Source organism: Cupressus sempervirens, chromosome 10, assembly GCF_028749045.1.
Source record: "Cupressus sempervirens isolate cs-2001-9-10 chromosome 10, ASM2874904v1, whole genome shotgun sequence".
Lineage (NCBI taxonomy): Eukaryota > Viridiplantae > Streptophyta > Pinopsida > Cupressales > Cupressaceae > Cupressus > Cupressus sempervirens.
This window is the reverse complement of record NC_143127.1, coordinates 729,824,109-729,844,800: the sequence shown is the minus strand read 5'-3', so window position 1 is coordinate 729,844,800 and position 20,692 is coordinate 729,824,109. Positions and strand designations below refer to the sequence as shown.

General features: G+C 32.4%; 1 protein-coding gene across 1 annotated transcript; it reads left to right on the top strand.

Annotated features, from left to right (window-relative positions):
- Positions 1-10,790: 10,790 nt before the first annotated feature.
- Positions 10,791-11,994, top strand: LOC149535902 (uncharacterized protein At1g66480-like). Its single transcript, XM_089806783.1, has 2 exons — positions 10,791-11,437; positions 11,540-11,994. Exons 1-2 carry the CDS (start codon positions 10,859-10,861, stop codon positions 11,555-11,557), a joined length of 597 nt encoding a protein of 198 aa, XP_089662909.1. The 5' UTR covers positions 10,791-10,858; the 3' UTR covers positions 11,558-11,994.
- The last annotated feature ends 8,698 nt before the right edge of the window (positions 11,995-20,692 follow it).

The following is a 20,692-nucleotide window of genomic DNA, read 5'->3' as shown; positions in this document are numbered from 1 at the left end:
AACATGAAGTTGAAGTTTCTTTGAATCAACTCCAACTTCAACTTCAACTTCGCGGGAGTTGACTTCGGGCCGATGGGTGTAGACTTTTTTGGGAGATGGAGAGTGGGTAGACCCAAATTTGAAGTCGAAGTATGTTAAAAGTTCAACTTCAACTTCAAGTTTAGAAAAGGACTCTTGGATGGAAACATTGCATATTGCATGAAAAGTGGGGTAACACAGAGTAATGCTATCTCTTATCTAGTTTTAGGACCATTTCATTGAAATATATTTTTGATGAAATTACTATTGACAAGAAATAGCTCTCTTGACCTAGGTTTGGCTCATGCCCCAATTTATATACGTCCACTTTCTCCCATTTATAGCTCTTTCCATACATTTTCTATTGACTCCTTAAATTGTTACACTTTCTCCACTTACCTCAAGTGAACATTTTCTCATCTCAAGATTATCATTTCACTAAATAGGTTCATTTTATTCACCTAGGACCCTTCTTACAATGAGTTGGTATAAACATTGAGCTAATATATTTAAATTTATTTTTTGAAAATTTCACCACTTTCTAAGTTACTCAATGAGCTAACTAGGTACATGCTTCATTTGATGTTTGTTATGTCTCAGTACTAGGGGTATTAATGTGTTATTCATTGATAAGGTAGATATAAATATTACAAGGACAAATCATTTGACAAATTATTATTGTCACCAAAGAGAATCAAAGGAGAGAAAATGGTGCTAGACATGTAAGAAGAAATGAAGTCTAGAACATAGATGCAGAAAGAGAGAGTAGACCCCCAACATAAAAATAATACTCAGTATAGAGATGGATGAGAAGTCAAACAAAAGAGCAAGACATGATGAAGGGAAGAATAAAGACAATGTAGAAGAAAATCAAGGATTGGAAAAAAAATGGAGCTTTACTGAGGAACCCCTTTAGCTCCTACAACACTTTTTGAAAATAGATTATTAACCTCCTTCAAAGGAAAATTAATAACATCAAGTTTTGTAAGTCCCTTGAAATCATATGAAGAATATCACATATAATGCAAGTATAAGTATGAACACATAAAAAGGATCGATCGATAATGTGCATATACTTGTGTCTTCATTTATTTATGTGTATTCTCTATTTTTAATGTTTACCTTATGTCCTCAATTAATATCTTTGATTGATGTATTTCTATTATAGATTGATTTAGAAGATGATAGACAATTAAGTTACTTCAATCTCATTTTTTTGAAGAAGAAAATATATATTTGCTTGAGGGCAAGAAAATTTAAGAAGGGTAAACTATCATAAACCTTCAATGATGTATACATAAATTTTAATAATACATTTAATTTGATTAATTTTTATTAATTAATAATATTATTACAAAAAATAATTAAATATGATTAAAAATATAATTAGCCAATAGGCTTTCCCATTGGAGTTTGCTCCAACTAGAATTTATCTCACACTAGCCATAATTTTTCTTACACCCGCAAATAAAGCAGTGATGCTAATAACCTATTGCAGAACCCAAAAACTACTTCAAGTGACGCCAACAAAAATATTAATGAAACTAGTGGTACTAGTAGCTTGTCCTCTTTGGAAAAGAAAAGCAGAGGATGATGGTGGAGAAACTGCAAGTGGGATTGGAAGGAAACCCTATGAAGTTAGGTGCGGGAAATTGGAATGATGTGTTTGCAATTGGGCGTGGTTTTGCATCCTAGTTTTTCATTACTGGGATCAAACTCTAGAGTTTTGACTGGCCATGCTAGCGTTAGAGCTGATGGCAACAGATCCTACAAAAACCCCAAATGTGAGAATAAGGGAGGATGATACTGGTACCTTGCTTTACTCCTCTGGCACCACTAGCCTCAAGAAAGGCATCATCTCCACACACAAAAACCTCATCTCCATGACTTTTGTTTTTATGAAGCTTTCCAATTATAACAATTGCTTTTTGTGCACTGTCCCCATGTTTCACATCTATGGTGTTGCAACTTTTGGATGTGGGTTGCTAGCCATTTGATCAACCATTGTTGTTCTATCTAAGTTTGAGTTGGGGGAAATGCTTGGGGCAATTGAGAAGTACAGAGTGACTCATTTGCCTCTTGTACCCCCAATATTGTTGGCTCTCACTAAAACAGAGATTGCTAGCAAGTATGACTTAAAGTCTCTACATTCTGTGATGTGTGCTGCAGCAACCCCTCAACAAGGAGTTAACTGAAGAGTTTATTTCTAGATTTCCCTCTGTTACACTAATGTAGGTAAAACTTAGCTCTAATTGCATAACATACATAATTCTGAATTGTATCAAGAAGTTTAGTTACTCACACGGTCAATACTAAACGAGGATGGTCCATGACAAGACTATCGATCTCATCAAAATTGTCACTGCCAGTTTGCCAAATGATATACCTATTTGGATGCTGAGAAATTTCAGTGTTTGGGTTTTTAAGTGATACATAGTCTGTAATAGCTGATGAATATATTTTTGAATAAAATTGTGTAAAAAAATATCTTAAGTAGGAAACTATGGCCTGAAACTCTCAAATGTATTTTTTGAATGTTACCATTTTAATTACATTTACTTTATGTAATAATGATTATTTTTCATGACTAGATTTATTTTGAATATAGTATTTTAAATATAAAAATGCTAATATAATATTATTTAGAAGGTGCAAATTTTTATATAATTAAAATGCACCAATGCCAATCATAAAATGGGTCAACTATATGTGTATTTGTGTGGAGAAACACATTTTCCATAGCTGTGTTAACAAAATGTGGAAGACATGCAATCTACTCTATTTGGGATGTACATATTGACATTAGATTATCTTTGCATTGTTTACATTTATTATTATTATAATGTTTGATATAAATATATACATTTTTCATTCATAAATATAAAAATTAATTTTTACATATTTATATGTATTTAATGTTTAATGTCTCTTTATCAATCTCCTACTATCTTCCCATCTACTTTTAACTTCCTCTCTTCTTTATCTCTAGACATGTCTCCCCTTCTCTCTGTCTTTCTCACTCCCTCTAATGGACCTCACCCCACACCCTCCCCTCACTCACCCCCACTCTTCTCTACCCCTTCTCTGGTTATTTATCCCTTTCTCTATTGTAGACATAAAACAATCATGTTGGTGACAATTCAAAGGTTTTATTTCAAACATTTGTGAAAATTGATGCATATTTTCTTTGAAGCTATCACTTGTCCATTAGAACATTTTCTAACAAAAAAAATCCTTTTCTCAATGAACTATCAATTAACCTCATCCTCATTTACTACAAAAATGCATGTGAAAAAGACCATTTTTTTGCTTTATTGACTTTTCACCCATTTTTTACACACTCGTTGCACATCAAGATCATTTCCAACATCCCAATTCCATTAGGGAAAAAGAAAAAAGTAGAAAAATATATAAATAAAGTATGTACAAAGAAGGACTAATGAAATAAATGAAATATTCATGACTTCTTTTGTCAACATGCATTGTGAAAAGTGGCTTTGCATCATGCACATTGTTTCAATGAGCATGTATAAATGTCTTGACATTTTCAAACTTTGTCAACTAATAGGTTAGAATGCTACAAGATCAAGCTACCAATGGAAAACCAACACTCCTAAAATTTTACAATTTACCTATCTCTCATACTCTTATGTTTAGGTGTTTGTATTCATCTCTATATTTATCTTCTTCATTGTATTCATATCTTATCTGAAGATTCTTGATCCCCTCATCCCATTCACTATTTTTCTTCCCACTTCTCTCCACAACTATTTATTTTACTAATTCCCTACCCTCTTTATCTTCATTTCTAATTTAAAATATGTTTACTTCAGCCAGGAACTATGTTGTATTGTGTCTCTTGTTTATAAACGAAATATTTTGACAAATTGTTGCATAACTCTGGATATGTGGGCATTTGAATAAATTGTTTAATATTTTATTTTTAATGCGTTGGTCAAAATAATGTTCTTCAACCATTTTACATGGTTGAATGATGTTGGATGCCATTTTGAAATGTTATTCCATGCATACATTATCCTTTGTGAGAGTCATTTTCCTATCTTGTGACTAATGCATAAACATGAAGTTGTCTTATCATAGATAATCTTTTTTAATCAAGCATGACCACCCTCTCGCTTAGGTTCCACTAAACACAAGTTTGCATAACATGCCTATGACTTTATATTTTACGATTTAATGTAATCATTCTAATCAAACAATCATAAGGAGAATTCATTTCCATCTACAGAATTTAGTTGGTTGTAGAAAAGAAATCTAGTATTATACAATCATTCTAAGAGAATTTTTCATTGAAATTCAAAGGGGATGATAAAGGTATGTTATTTTTATGAATCGACAAATCTTCATGCCACATGGAGTGGCTATAGCTGAGGAATTGTACAATTATATTCAATGAATTTGGAAAGAAAAAACCCTCACATGACTAATTGCATGATATTGCAAATGTTTCATTTAAATGTATTTATAGTTCAAAAAATATTTCAAAAAGTGTACTATTCAAATCAACTCTTGAATTGGGATGTTGTATAGTGTTTGAACCTCTAAAAAGATTAGTGATGTGTATATGCCACTATTCTATATAAAATTTGATTATATGTTATCAATTTGAAATCTTTCCATTAATTTTAAATCTCTTAATTTTTTCTTTTCTAATAAAAGCTATCGGCGTACCCCTTGCACCTCTTTATGGTACAAGTGCTAGTTATTATTAACTATAAAAGAATAATAATTATTAATTATAAAAGTATAAAAATTATTGATTATTCAATTTATTAAATACTATTGATTAAGTCCCTATAACTATCGATCAATAAAATATTAAACCAAATACTCTTACAATAGTGGGATAAAGACCTCCAAACATCATTAGTAATCAAATTTAATAAAATCTTGTCATAAATCAAAGGGGTGGATGTGATTGGTATAGAGACATGACCCATGCCACATAAGATACCACGCAAAAGTGTAGAAAGAACAAAACACACAAAACACTTGGTGAAGGTTTTGAAAATGGGGTTGCAAGCTTTGGGTTTAACCATGGAGGAAACTCCGTAGTTAAGCACTCTCAGACTGGAGAAGTACTAGGATGGGTGACCTCCTGGGAAGTCCCGGTGCTTCACCCTTGTGAGCATCACCTAGATTCAATGAGTTTCAAGTGTTCCATTTATTCTCATGAGAGATGGATTCATGTTGAGTCACTACTCATGAAACATGGGTCAATGAGTTTGACTCAAAATCACATAGTTAAATCCTAATAGCAATATCACAATTTGACTTGCTGTGGAAATTATCTCCTACTTATCAATTGATGAGCTTAAGGGGCTTTCTAATGAATGGTTCATAAGGCACAACACTTGGTGAAGGTTTTGCAAATGGGGTTGCAAGCTTTGGGTTTAACCATGGAGGAAACTCTGTAGTTAAGTGTGCTCAGGTTGGAGTAGTACTGGGATGGGTGACCTCCCGAGAAGTCTCGGTGCTTCAACCCTGTGAGCATCACCTAGATCCAATTATTTCCAAGTGTTTCATTTATTCTCATGAGTGATGGATTCATGTTGAATCACTACTCATGAAACACGGGTCAATGAGTTTGACTCAAAATCACACAATTAAATCCTAATAGCAATATCACAATTTGACTTGCTATGGAAATTATCTCCTACTTATCAATTGATGAGCTTAAGGGGATTTCTAATGAATGGTTCATAAGCCACAACACTTGGTGAAGGTTTTGCAAATGAGGTTGCAAGCTTTGGGTTTAACCATGGAGGAAACTCTGTAGTTAAGCGTGCTCAAGCTGGAGTAGTACTGGGATGGGTGACCTCCCGAGAAGTCCCGATGCTTCATCCCTATGAGCATCACCTAGATCCAATGAGTGCCAAGTGTTCCATTTATTCTCATGAGAGATGGATTCATGTTGAATCACTACTCATGAAACGTGGGTCAATGAGTTTGACTCAAAATCACACAGTTAAATCTTGATAGCAATATCACCACACAATTGCTTACCTTGATTAGTGATAACTGCCATCCATGGACGCGAGTGCAAAGTTAGCAAAGGTGCCACGTTGAATGGATTGGAGAGTAGGGTAGCCATGTGGATAAGGTAAGAGCCACGAAAAATCCCTTTGAGTCACATAGAGAATGAAGGGTGTATTGGTGGAACTTGGAAGGCCCCATACACATCGACCCCTAACTTGGTCATATTACATGATAAATATAACATATTGATAATATCCACAATAATACTAATATAGATTTAAATCACATTAATATTAAAGGCAAGGTATTAGATTATGAGATATACATATATTTATAATGGAATATCATATGCATGTATATAAGTATAAATATAGAATATAATTTCTTATATAAAGAATTGAATAGAATTATGTTTTGAATCTTATATGAATTTATATATCTTATAATGTAATGCGATTAAGATAGTTTTAGTGAATTTTCTTGTTTTCTCACTATACTCCTAAGAGTTGATAGTTGGTATTATGTATGAAGAGGCAGAGTAAAACCAAAGTATATACTAGTGTTAAGCACCCCATGGTAAGTAAATCTACGCTCTCCTTAGGATGAATATATGAGGGAAGTAAGGAATCAAGGTTAAACACATGTTAATCACTAGAGGCATTGCAAGAATATCGTAATTTAGAATGAATTAAGTTATTTGCATTGTAATGGATGAAAATCTTTTGATTATTAACAACCTCCGAGTAGGAGTCACCGCAGAGTTTCTTGCACAATTTTTGTTGGTTGTCTTTGTTAACATTAGGATCTTAGATAAGTAGTCACCTCACATAAATAATATAACTCAAATAAATGACAAAACACAAAGTGAACAAGTCACACAATATGTATTTGTCCATAAAATTTTATCAAATAAAGAATCCCATGAAACATTATTAATTGAAGAAATTTGCAATGATATTTATAGAAAAAATACACATGACCTTAATTTTACAGTGTCTTCTTTCCATCATTCGTCACATTCATATATATACAATACAGGGATACACCTTACATGTAGTCTCATCTCTAACACATAACAATACCTATGCTACATATTCATTATGTGATATATTTTATGAACTCTTATATTAAAAAAAAGTAGAAGGGATTGGTGATTATATCACACCATTTCACCTTATAGCATTTTGATTATTAATATATTAATTGACTGTTGATTTATTTATAAATATAAGCTTATATATTATTTCTTTTGTTATAAGTTGGAATTAATACATAAATATTTAAGAGGGCTTGCGTCAAATACACTTTCTATAAACTTTAATTTAATGCTATCAAATTTATATAATCTATGTTGAATATTAACATTTAACTAGAACATATTTTGAATCACTCTCAATAATTTTCATTAGGATGAAAATGTTTAAAGCTCAAAGGAAATGTTAAAATTTCTCAAATAATCTAATCCAAAAGTTTAAAGAAAAAATAAAATATTAAGTTTCTAACAATTATTCTTTACAATACTTATATATTATTAAAATTTAGGTCTATCACGTGTATGTATCTATGAAATTTAATATAATAATATATAGATTTTAACTGTAAATAAAAATTAATATATTCAAATAAAGCAAATATTGTAACTCTAAATATTAAAAGAATGTTATATTTTAAACATATAATATTTAATATTAAAAATACGAATGGTTTATGTTCTTTAATATATTAATATACGGTTGAAATTTAAGATTGTCATCTTTATTAAATTTTATATAATACATGTAGTTTAAATAATAATATATTAAATATAATGTCTAATAATCTTTAAGTTTCCAACAATTAAATTTCTTTACAATATCTATACATGATTAAAATTTGAATTTATCACGTTTACACAACTATACTATTTTATTTAATAAATGTACAATTTTTCATTAGAATTCTAAAAATAATATTTTCAATCAAACCAAATAGTTTAACCCCCAATGAATTAATGATATTATAGTTCAGACACATAATATTTAATATTATAAACATAAATGATTTAATTCCTTTAAAATATTTGTGTTGTTGAAATATGAGGTTGTCACCTTTATGAAACTTTGTATAATAATGCAATTTTAGAAAAAAATATTTTAAATTCTTATATTCAACTTTAAATGTTTTTTTGACTTTTATAAATTAAAAATATTATATTTCAAACACAATACATTTGATATTACTATTTTTATATAAAATAACTTTATGAATGCATATTGGAATAGACCCCATATTAATTAATAAATTTCTTATAAGCATAAAGTCAAATGATAAACATCTCCACTCAAATACAATTCGTACAATTCAGCCTCTCCAATATTTACTCTTAGACTTTTAAAGAAAGGATTTAATTATTATTATTCAATACTACCCACCTTAAGTAAAGCCTAAAAGGTATGGTGAAAAATGATAGCGAAGTACAAAATCCTAATTAACTATAATAATAACAACAACAATGACAAGTACTTTTATATTATTGTTCAAATTTTTAAACTAATCATTTACTATACAAATTTATTATATAATCATTAATTTCTTTTCAAGGGGATAGATTCAATTGAGTTAGTATGCATTGTTTTCTAATTTGATTGTGAGCCTTTTTCTAGAGACATTTTATATCAAATTTCATGATCGATTTTGACAATAATAATATTGTTGTACATAGTTTCTACTCTTTGATTGTATGTATTTTTTTTTGACAATTTTAAATCAAACTCCTCTATATGATTATTCATACGAAAGAGAGCAAGATAAGAGAAGAGACATAAGATTATAATATAGTTCTTTTGGTAAAAACTAGGGTGTCGATTCTGCTTGATGTTTCAAGTCAAACTCAATGATTCATCATCGAAAAAAGAATTAGGAGAACATGAAATACAAAATGAACTCAAAGAGAGAGAAGCGAAGTTAAAATACGACAATAATTTAATCACAGTTAAGCTAAGATTAGAAGAGAAAGAAACTAATCATAATAATTTAATCATAACATAAGATGGTTAATAGATTAGGCAAAATAACAGGGATGAGAGAGTGTTGTTGGGTTTATGAACTAAGGCCCCGTTTGGTTGTTGGAAGACGAGGGCCAAAACTGGGTTATGATGGCCAAAATTGAGTTTTGGATCTAAAAACAGGGGTTTGGTTGTTTAAATTTATAACTTGATTTTCACTTTCAATTTTTGGCCAAAATTGGATGATGAGTCTTCCAACAAAAAGGTGGAATTTGAAATTAAAGCTGGTTTTGAGTTTTATGAATGTTTTTTTAATAAAATCGTAGGGTCCATGATTTTTTGGGGGGGTTTTTTGCTAGGCGAGTTTCTATGTTCGTTATGTGTTCATTATATCTCGTTCTACTTAGAACTTCCGTGTTTTTAATTGTTTGACCGACATTTGATTTTTCTTTAATGTTTAATGTTTATTTTATAGTTTTACAATTCGTATTTTTGCTTTGTATGTTATGAATTTTCTAATTTATTTAGTATGAAAAAAAAATGATTTTTCTAATTTATTTAGTATGAAAGAAAAATTATTATTATTTGTAAGTGTACTATATATATATATATATATATGGATTTCTAAATATTAATATTAAATATAGTTTATTCATCATTATTTTAATTTATGTGTAATCTTAGATGTAATAAATTCAAGTATTTTTTTCTTATTTCTTATTTATTATTTTTTAAAAGTTAAACTAAATTACCAATACATTTCATTTTATGTTTTTATAATAGAGGTTAAATTAGTATTTTTTATTTTATAAATTTAATATTTTAAAAATAAAAAATCAGTTTTATTTGTATTTTTTTTTTTTTAAAAAGTGATATTCTTCTATAAAAATTTCAAATCTATGTTGTAATGTTAAACAATTTTAATCACTTATTGGATATACTTATTATTTTTAAATATTGTAATAAATTATATAAAGCGAATTTAATGTTGATTTTTAAATTTTTTTAACCTTATCAAACTTCAGAGTAGTCAAACTCGAACTCGAATCTTGTGACATAGTTCTTGGCTGATGGTTGTGGGGTTTCTCTAGTTTGGACAACGGTCAACTTTGATCACATCTCCAATTCCAATTTCTACATTGGCAACCAAACGCAGAATATGAATTTGTATATTCATCTTCTGTGTCAACCAAATGGTCCACTGTCTTCCCAAAATGCAAAACCTGATTTTCAAAAACCTGGTTTTGAGATAATAAGGTTTTGATTTCATGCTAAGAAGATCAAGAAAGGAATCTCAAAATAAAAGAAGGGTAGATGATTTTTTTTCAAATTTCCTTTTTCATTCTCCTTTGGTCTTCTCTAATATTAAACCCAATAACATCATCTAACTTTTATCTCTTGATCAATCCCTAACAATCTTGTCTCTCTCAACTTTAATCTTGTTATTCTCTAACAATCTTGCGTACTTTGAACTAAAACATCAAAAAGCTTACACATTCACACCCAAAAGCTATACACAAGCTTTGAACATAGTAAAAACTGAATAACTTTTTTAAAACTTTGTAGATTTGATTGTAGAAGTTTTTTTTTAACATCAACATTTCAGATCACACATAGTAAAAACTCACATATATTACATTGCTACAATAGAAAAAGTATTATACAACCATAAATACGGTGACGAAGCCGTCAATATTACAGGGAAATAGAGTCCCGTCTGTTTCCCAACGGACAAACTTGTCCTCTTAAATCACTCGGCCGCAGGTAGTATTACATTATTTTAAGCTCTCCAAATTTTGAAGAAATCAGTTGTAAAGTGCCGATCAGTTTGTGTGCGGCAATTAACAGCGACTGCAATGGGAAATATCCTGCGGGGATTCTTCGACGGTGAACGTCGTCGACGGGTAAGAGTAATGAAAGTCGACGGGAAAATAATGAAGCTGTGGAGTCCCGTGTATGCGAAGGAAATTGTCGAGAATCATCCCGACCACGGGATTTTCGACGCAGATGTCGTTCGTCGACAGGGATTCCACAGTCGACCACTTCCAGAAAGAGAAGAGCTTCATGGCGGTCGACTGTATTTTCTCATTCCTCTGCCTCCTCAAGCAAAAAGGGCTTCGTCAGAAAAGACTCTCAACGCTAATTCCAGGCTCCGTCGACTGCATATGTTTCACGAAGCTTTCTCTAATGGAGATTCGACGAAAGGGGAGTTTGACAGAAAACTACGGATTGTTTCTTCGTCTGATGACGGATCGAGTGTGCGCCTGAAGCTTCGCCTTCGCAAAGACGAGCTCGCAGAACTTCTGTCTCGAGACGGAAAGTCTGCGGTGGCAGAGCTTATGGAAAAGGACTCCGGGGGTTCGATCCCGCGACCTCCTCGTTGTGGGTGGAGGTCTAACTTGGATAGTATCACTGAACTCAAAACCCCATGTCCAGTAAGTTTCAAATAATGATTTGAATTTCTCGTTTACTTTTCTTTCTTACGGAGCCTTCAATTTTAATTGGTTTACTCAGATCTAGTATGATTTTTGCTGCAGGACCTAGGCGGGCTGTGATGAAATACAGGGGCGGTATAAAACCCATGGTTTTGAGATGAATATCAGCTCCTACTGTACAGAATATGTTCATTTTACTGTGATTTTTTCCTTTTTTACCTTTTTTGTGAAGAACCCATGTACGTTTTGGTTCAGTTGAGTTCATATTCTTGCTGGTTCGTTGTATGTTGACGAAAAAGGCTCAAGAATTTCATGGCCTGTACGCCCACGTGGGTACAGGTAGTAGTCGCTGTCCTTGAAATTTTGTGGCCTAGCTATTTTCCTGGGTATTTCGCCGGTCCAGTTGTGTCATTGTTTTGTTCCACCGGCTCTTTTTATTAATGGCGTCCTGTAAAGAGGTGGAAAAAAAAGTGTAGGCGGCCCCCATGGTTGCTAAGTTCCTGTAACTCGGCAGAGAGTTTATTATTTCATAAAGAGACAAACAATATTATTATTAATACTCTACTGTTGATGGATTTTTATGTGAAAAAAATGTTCTTTATTGTCATATTGTTATGTGATGTAGTTATCTTCTAAATAAAATGTTTCTTTGATTAATATTGAAAAAAATGAAAATACGATAGATTTTGTTGAAATTTTCAATATTTGTTCTTCATCGTCTATGTGTTTTATAATCGAAAACAACAAAAAATTTGAGAAAAAATCACTATATTTTTGGAGATATGAGAATTTTTTTTTTGACTTTTGGTGCATTCTATCTTGAACATAACTGGCGCCATTGCTATCATGATTTAGTTATGCATTCTTTACTATTTTAGAATAGAGAGATTTAAGAATTGAATTTTGTGTCTAAGTGCTAAATATTTAATGAAGACATGAAAAGAAATAGGATAGATTTATGTAGATGAAGGCGTCACACCACCGATACCTTCAACAAAAATATAGTTTTGATGGTGCACCTGGAAAAAAGTCTTTCTACATGCAGAATTAGGGTGGAAAATGTTATTTAATAAAAAAATTCATATTGGTTATTGTTATTGTTATAGGATTTGATTCATTATTGGTATTTTAGGTTGTATTGAATTCAATGTCAAGGTGTTATCTAATGTAGTTCTCTTAAACAATTCTAATCCCAAAATTTTCAGATTGACAATAAATAGTATTCATATTAGTCACAAATCCATCCACTAAAAAACCCCTAGGCCAATGAAGGCATCATAACACCTATAATCAACAAAAATATAACATTAATAGGGGTGAGGGCCTGATACTTATACACATCCCAATGGTTGTGATAGTAGTTATTAACTTGATACTCACACTTGCTAACTTAATATCCAATGTTCTTGACAACATGGTATCAATAGTTGTGACTCTAAACTTGTTTTTGCTAATGATGACTACTCATAATTTAATGAAACGTGTCCTCTTTTTTCTATCTAAAAAGCAACTAGTCATGTAATGCCACATCATTTGTACAAGTATGGGCATCCCTAATGCACTATGATGGTATTGGATGAATAGAAAACTAAAATGTAAAATGTATAAATACAATTTGAAAAAAAACTTAGTGTCCCCCTTGGTAAGATATGTATTTTAGTTTGTTTAGACATTGCGTACAACAATTTGTCTCGCCTTTTTTGGGGGCTATTTTGGACACTTTGGAAAAAAACATACTGCTGTGACATCATATTTGATGATGTGGCCCCAAAACCCATACTTGTAAGTATGAGACTTGCCAAGTAAGTTGTTATGAAAATGAGAGTTTGAAATTTCTATGTAGGAATTTGAGAAGTGTGAAGTTATGGTGCTCAACCATTGGTTCCTCTCCCTTAGAACACCTTAAATTTCATTATTATGTTAAGAAAGATTTGACATTGTTATAACATTTGATTTGTATCAACCTTTTGTAGGTTGACATTGTAGATCACACTGAATTGCCCTAGGGTCTAGAGTCAAGGTATTGCTTTTCTGTAGTTCTCTTACATAATTGTAATGGTAAAATTTTCACAAATTTATGACTAATGGTAGACACCCTAGGTTGATGAAGGCATAACAAACATATACTCACCAAAAACATAACTTTGACGGAACACCTTAAATTTGATCATTTATGAAAAGAGATGCAAGTCTTTCCACATACACAAAATTAGGGAAAAATGTATTTTAACCAAAAAATATTTGAATCAAGATTCACTATTGTTAAATGATTTGATTTCGTATCAACCTTTTTAAGTTGATACTTATTTACATTTAACTAGTACTATTGGCTTCAGCCTTAAGGTGTTATGTTTTTTTATATTAAAAGCAACCCAAATAGGGGGTTGAATCACGAGTACAAATAAGAGACAAAGCCTTCATTAGAAGATAAACAACATAAACAATTAACAACACATCAACCTATCCCCTTTTTCAATATAAAAACCCCCATAAAAAATAAATTTACAAACTAATCACCATAAAGCTATAGTATAAAGATAGAGTCTCATAATTCATAATACTACTAAAGATTATCAAAGTACTATTACTACTAAGAGAGTTTATAATCAAAATAGAGTAAAAAGTTTTCAAAGCCACACAGGGTAGTGAGACCAAACTCAAAAGACTAGATCTCAAAAAGATTAGAGGACTGAGCTTCATTTCCCCTTGCATTTGGACTTCAGAGATTTTGAGAGCAATGCTCTCAACCAATCATCAGCCAAGAACTCATACACTCTCTTAGAGCTTCCCTTGTCACCTTCACTAGAGCCTTTATCATTCTCTTGTTCGAGAAGTTCCAAAGTGGTGGCAACAAAGTGCATAAATTTGACATAAAAATCGACAAGAGTGTTGAAGTTATTATCTAAGTTAGAGCCATACCATTAAAATTATCCACTTCCTTTTTAAGCCTTTTCAGGACTTCCACAAGGGGGGCACAATCCTAGCATTTAGTTATGGCCTTTTCAGTGGGTTCAGTTTGCACAAAAAGAGGGTTAGAGAAATCATCAAAATTTTTCTTTCTCTTCAGAAGAGGATCATGAGAAAAGGTGGTAGAAGTATCTTTGATTGAAGGGCCAAGCTGCGGGATAGTAGTCATAGGGGAGGTGCCCTTGAGGTTCTTAGAGTCTTTCTTAATAGTGAAGTCCACAGTATCCATTTTAAAAGTAGCTGATAGATGTGTCATATCTCTATACTAATAGGGATATCATCCTTTAGGTTAGTCTTTCCACTCTTTAACTCCAAAATTTCTTCCTCTTCTTCCATAAATTTACTCCTATTTTCTTTTTCTTTTTTCTTGACCTAATCACCTTTATTTCTCACTCTCCTTAGGCTAGGAAGTCGATCCTCCTCCTCCACATTAAAATTTATAGCTACCATTTGTTTTCTCGTAGGGTTGGAAGCAATATTGTGAGAGCATTTGTAGCCACCTCCAAGCTCCACATCTAAATCACTGAGGTCAATAGGGGGGTCAACTTTTAGCTTCTTCTTAGAGGCAAGTCAAGCTTGAGCTTTCTTGTTCTTCTTACCACTAGAAGGAGGGGTAGTGGCATGAAACACTAGGGGATTGGGTTAGCCGAACAATCTGTAGAGTTAACAACATGAGTCATATCAGCAGTAGAGGCTTCCTGAAGGACAACATTATGAGAAGGGAAAAGGAGAAAATAAAGTTATAAAGACAAAAGATCAAAGCTTGATAAAGAATGAAAACGTTCTTCCCTAAACTCCTTTCACACACTTTCATGGCCAAGGCTTGAAGGTCTTGGAGGAGGAAAAATACAATAGAAACAAGACCATGATATTGGAAATGATTTAATAGAGGGAAATTATAGTAGTAGCTAACAACCAAAGTGACCCTCCAAGGTAAGGTATTTCATGAAAAGAAACATACCATGTTCTAGGGTTTGGGAAGTTGTTCCTCGTCAAAGCTGCCATGAAGTTCAATAGGAGCTTCCTTATCCTTAAAGAATCTCTTGAGGCTGGTCTTGTCTGAAACCTTAGTGATTTCTTTCTATTTTTGTCCCTCATTTGAAAGACCGATGGTTTGTATGATGACATCCTTATTAATTTCAAAAGTTGTCTCGTCAATAACAACCTTTCTCACATTTTAGGAGTTAACCAACTTCATGGAATATACCTCATCATAGCCCTCCATGGCCTCCATAAAGGGAAGACTCCCACCTTCTTTAATTTCCATTCAGGCACAAGGGTCATTTTTCCATTTATCCTTAATCGTACTAGGCTTTATTCTAACCATATCGCCCCCCACATCTAGGTTAGACATAGAGTTCTCTAAAACCTCTAGCATAATAAGGAAAAACCCCAAACAAAACTAGACTTTATTGCAAAAGACACTCCTTCTCAACTTCAAGAAATGATGAACCCCAATTTAGAAAATCATTAAAATGTAATAGAAATAAATATTTACACTATAATAATTATGCAGTCTTTGGCGAGTTACATTTTGTGGCACAACACCATGTGTAAAATGACCATCCCCTTTAAAAACTCATTTTAGAGTCTTTTTGACAATTGTGAATTGTGGTGAGTGATAGATAACTATCACCATAATTAAGGCAGTAAAGTTGAGAATATCTAACAACATCACACTAAATCATTTTTGTAACCATCAGATAATGAGAAAAATAAATAAATTAATGTTTTCCCAAAAATCATGGTAAGGACCCAACAAAGAGAAATTTGAATCACCCATAAACGCCTCCAAAATAATGATTGCCCAAGGGGTCCAATAAAATTCACATTAGTTGCACACATTTTAAAGGTTAAGGGGTTGACAATCTTTTTTCTCAATGAGATCTTGGATTTCGATAGGAAGAGATGTCACTTGTATACAACACTTGACACCATCCACCTCAAAAACCATTCTAGCTAGCTTACAAATAACCATGTTCCCTTCTTTATAAGTGTGTTGAATAATAGAATCCTCAAGTCAAACAAGGAGAGGTAGAACATCACTAAGGATGCTCAATATTGGCTATCATGTGATCATCCTTCTTATAGCAGACCTAGTCATAAACTTAGAGTCTCCTTCCATAATAATCATGTTCCATCCTGTAGTGACTAGGACCGAAGTTTGTAGTAAAATAAATAATTAAATTGCCTCTATGATAATGAATCACACCACCTCCAAAAACAACACCATTTCTAGTTGCCATGTCAAAATTAAGTCTGAGCCAACTATGGGGGATGAGGAAGGGAGCCATTTAGAGTTCGCTCTGATCAAAATCTTGGAATTATCAAAAGTATAAAATGAGCCTAGGAGGTTCCAATTAGTAGTCATTTGATAATCTCTTAGGGATGGGGGAGTGGAAGACATCTTCCAATTGGAGATTGAAATGTTCTCCCATAGAAGATTCCTAACAATAGTTGCAAACACCTCTACAAGGTTATTAGTTTCTCTAATAATGTAGTTGTTTATCCCTTTCCATATATATCAACAAATATGAGGGGAAATAATTTTCCATAAAAGCACGATAAGAATATGTGTAGATGAGAAGGTCTAGTTGAACACAAATTGTTGTAGTTGCTCTCTAGAAATCAAGGCTAATTCAAACATGTTGAGGGAAATAGACCAAACCTTTATTTAAGAAACGGGATAATAAATTAAAAGGTGATTTACATCCTCTTCCATCATTTTACATAGAAAAAACTAGTTGGGGAGCTAAAGCCCTACCTATTTAAATTGTCAATAGTTAGTATTACACAATGCAGGGAAACCCAACCAAAAAAGTTGATCTTAGGGAGAAAATGAGTATTCCACACGTATTTCCAACATGGAGAGGGCACCCTCATACTAACCAAAAGGAGGTAAGAGAATTGGATTATAAATTCACCTGAATGGCTTTTATCCCAAATAAACTTGTCATTACCATGGAAAGCTAGATTTTAATTCCTTTAATGAGACTTTGAAGCTCCTCCAACAAAATAACAATCCTAAGGGGTTGATTGTTGATCTATAGAAAAGAGTTTCCATTGCCAGTGGCATGGAATTGTTAGCATGAATGCTAATGATATTTCTTTGGGGGAGTATCCTAAGAATTAGAGAGCATTGACATGTTACATTCACGACTGTGTTTGTCATTGATGTCAACATAGCAGTATTTTGTGAAGACTGGTAGAGTAGCAGATAGAGATCATGGTCGTACAAACAATGTTTTGATTATCTGGAGATGCACAGTTAAGGACATGTTTCACACTATGTCCTAATAGCGAGGTCAAGTGCACATAATCTAACTTGAAGATATACAAAATTTATATGTTATACACAGAGAGCAGTGTAGAGACAAAGTGTCTAGAAAGCAGTTTTTGATGATCTTATTATATCTTCTAGCATAGATATAATTTGGAGATGTGCAGTTAGAAATTAACAGAGGATAGTATGATGATGATGTTTGTGAGTATGCAAGTCCTGGAGTCACAGGTGTGACAATTTGTATAGATTGTGAGCCAATAGTGCTATATAGTTACGAAATAATTAATTATCTTATTGTGGTCCTATTATAATTAATTGGGAAAGCCTCAAGGCCAACTGAAGGAATTTTTTTGTGGACTTGGTATAAAGGAAAGTATTTTCCTTGTTGTAAGGATGATGTTGTTGGAAATATAAGAGGAGTAACTGAGAGGGGATGAGTGAATCAGTTACATAAAAAATAAATCCTAGATCCCTTAGATGTTAATACAAATCAAAACCAAACTTTGCTAAAACTGAAAATACTGTTGTAACTCGGTTAGCACTAAATCATTCGGCAAACACTAAGAATTACTGCTACTCAACAATCACTGAAATAAATGCTTCTTAAGATGTTTAATGTTATTAACCACAGTTAACTTAGTTGCAAAACATAAAGAAAATAACATAAACACATATGATACCAGGTTCTAACGTGGAAACCCAATTTGGGAAAAACCACCAATTGCAACTAGTTACTATTTTTCACTCTTCTAAAGTGAGCCCTATTAGAAGCCAAACCTGTCAAAGGTTACAAAACACACTATTAGGTGTGACTCTATTAAAGGATTTAATCACCCTGTTAACCATGTTAACCATGTGAACTCAATTAACACTACATCCAAAATTGAATTCCTTTGGTAACCGAGTAAGCTCGGTTAATGCTAGTTCCATGCCAACTTCTCCTTTGGAGCCCGAGTGAAATTGGTAGATACTATCTTCCTATAAATTTTATTTGGTTCCCAAGTGAAGCTTGACACATATTGTCTCTAAACTTGGTTCACTTTGGAATACTCGACAAGCATTGGAAATTGTCTTCATTGACTGAGTGAGCTTGACAGACACTAACTAGTAAAGACTTGACATTTTATGTAACATCAAATTCAATATACAATTGAACATTTGCTTTCAATAATCTCCCTCTTTGGCATTAATGGAAACACAACATGTCATAATACAATGAAATTTTAGAGCAAAATAAAAGTAAGGATAATATCCTTAATTTTATTTTGATTCTCATCCATGAGAACTCCCTCTTTCAGTGTGAACTCCCTCTTTGATATCAACTCAAGTTCATTATCCCTCTTTGACATCTCTGACATATATAAAAATATCTCTAATATATGACAACAAACTCTCTCTATCAGACATAAAATTTCTTTGATGTATGACAAAATTCTCCCTCTTTGTCATCTCATGCTAAAGATAGAATTTAGTTAACTTCCATGTACCAAATGTACCAATTCATATGCAACCTGCCCTTTTCAATACTGCATCAACTTGACTGATCTTCAACATTCTTGGTTGATGCATCACTAAAATTTGATTAGTGAGCTTCAGATAGGGGAATTAACCCTACCTTACCTCTTAGATACAAAAATGCATCCTTAGGTAATGGCTTGGTGAATATGTCTACAATATGTTCTTTTGTATTCACATATTCCAATCTTACTTCCTTATCTTGTACCAATTCTCTTAAGAAATGATACTTAGTTATAATGTGCTTGGTTTTGGTATACATCAAAAGATTCTTGGAAATGTTAATTGCACTGGTGTTATCACAAAAAATAGAAAACATATTAATTGCACTGGTGTTATCACAGAAAAAAATAATGGATCCTTGATCTCTTCCTTTGTACTTGTCAATAGTTGTTTGAACCAAACAATATTTGAACAGTTGACTGCTACAACAACATATTCTACTTCTGCTATTGACTAAGAGATATGGTTTTGCTTATTGCTTGTCCAAGATACTAGCCTCTTTCCAAGAAAGAATACTCCACCACTAGCGCTCTTCCTATCATCAATGATTCCTGCCCAATCAGCATTAGTGAATGCTTTCAATTCAAAGTTGTCTCCTTTCTTATACCATAAACCATAATCCTCACTACCCTTTAGATACCTCATTATTCTTTTGATTTCCATCATATGATTTTCTTTTGGATTAGTAGAGAATCTTGTCACCATTCCAAATGTTAATGCTATATTAGTTCTTGTATGCACCACATACTAAAGTTTTCCAATCATTGATCTATATGTAGTCTAATCTACTTCTTTTGAATCATCATCTTTGGAAAGCATATGTCCAGTAGACATAGGTGTTCCAACTAGTCTAGAATCCTCCATTCCAAACTTCTCTAGTATCTCCTTGATGTATTTATATTGAGTAATATAGATACCATCCTTCTTTTGTTGAACCTAAAATCCAACAAAGAATTTGATCTCTCAAAACATTACATCTCAATTTCCTTACTCATTTCCTCCAAAAAAGATTTACATAAATCATCATTTCTAGTAAACAAGGTATCATCTACAAATATTTCTTCCAACATAATCTTCTTATCTAGTCCTTCTTTGATGTATAGGATGCTGTTATCATTAGTTCTTTGAAAACTAATCTTTATGAGATACTTGTTAGCCATTTTAGCTTGCCTTATTTTCTAAAGTTGCCAATCTCATGAAAACCTAGGGTGTTGACCATGACCATGTTATTTTATTTATTCATTTGTTTCCATGCATGCATGAGAGGGATACATAAAATCTTGGTCTACATTCTTTTATTTATATCCCTAAGTCTTAATATTTTCTTATTGTATAACAATTCTCTTATGAATATTTGAAGTCATGATCATGTGATTGTCTTCATCACCTTGTCGCTCTAGTTTATGCCTTAATTGTCAGATGGGTTGCAAGGGTGTGACACAGTCAAGATAACTGTCAGCGTGGCTTCACAATGGTTAGCACTAATG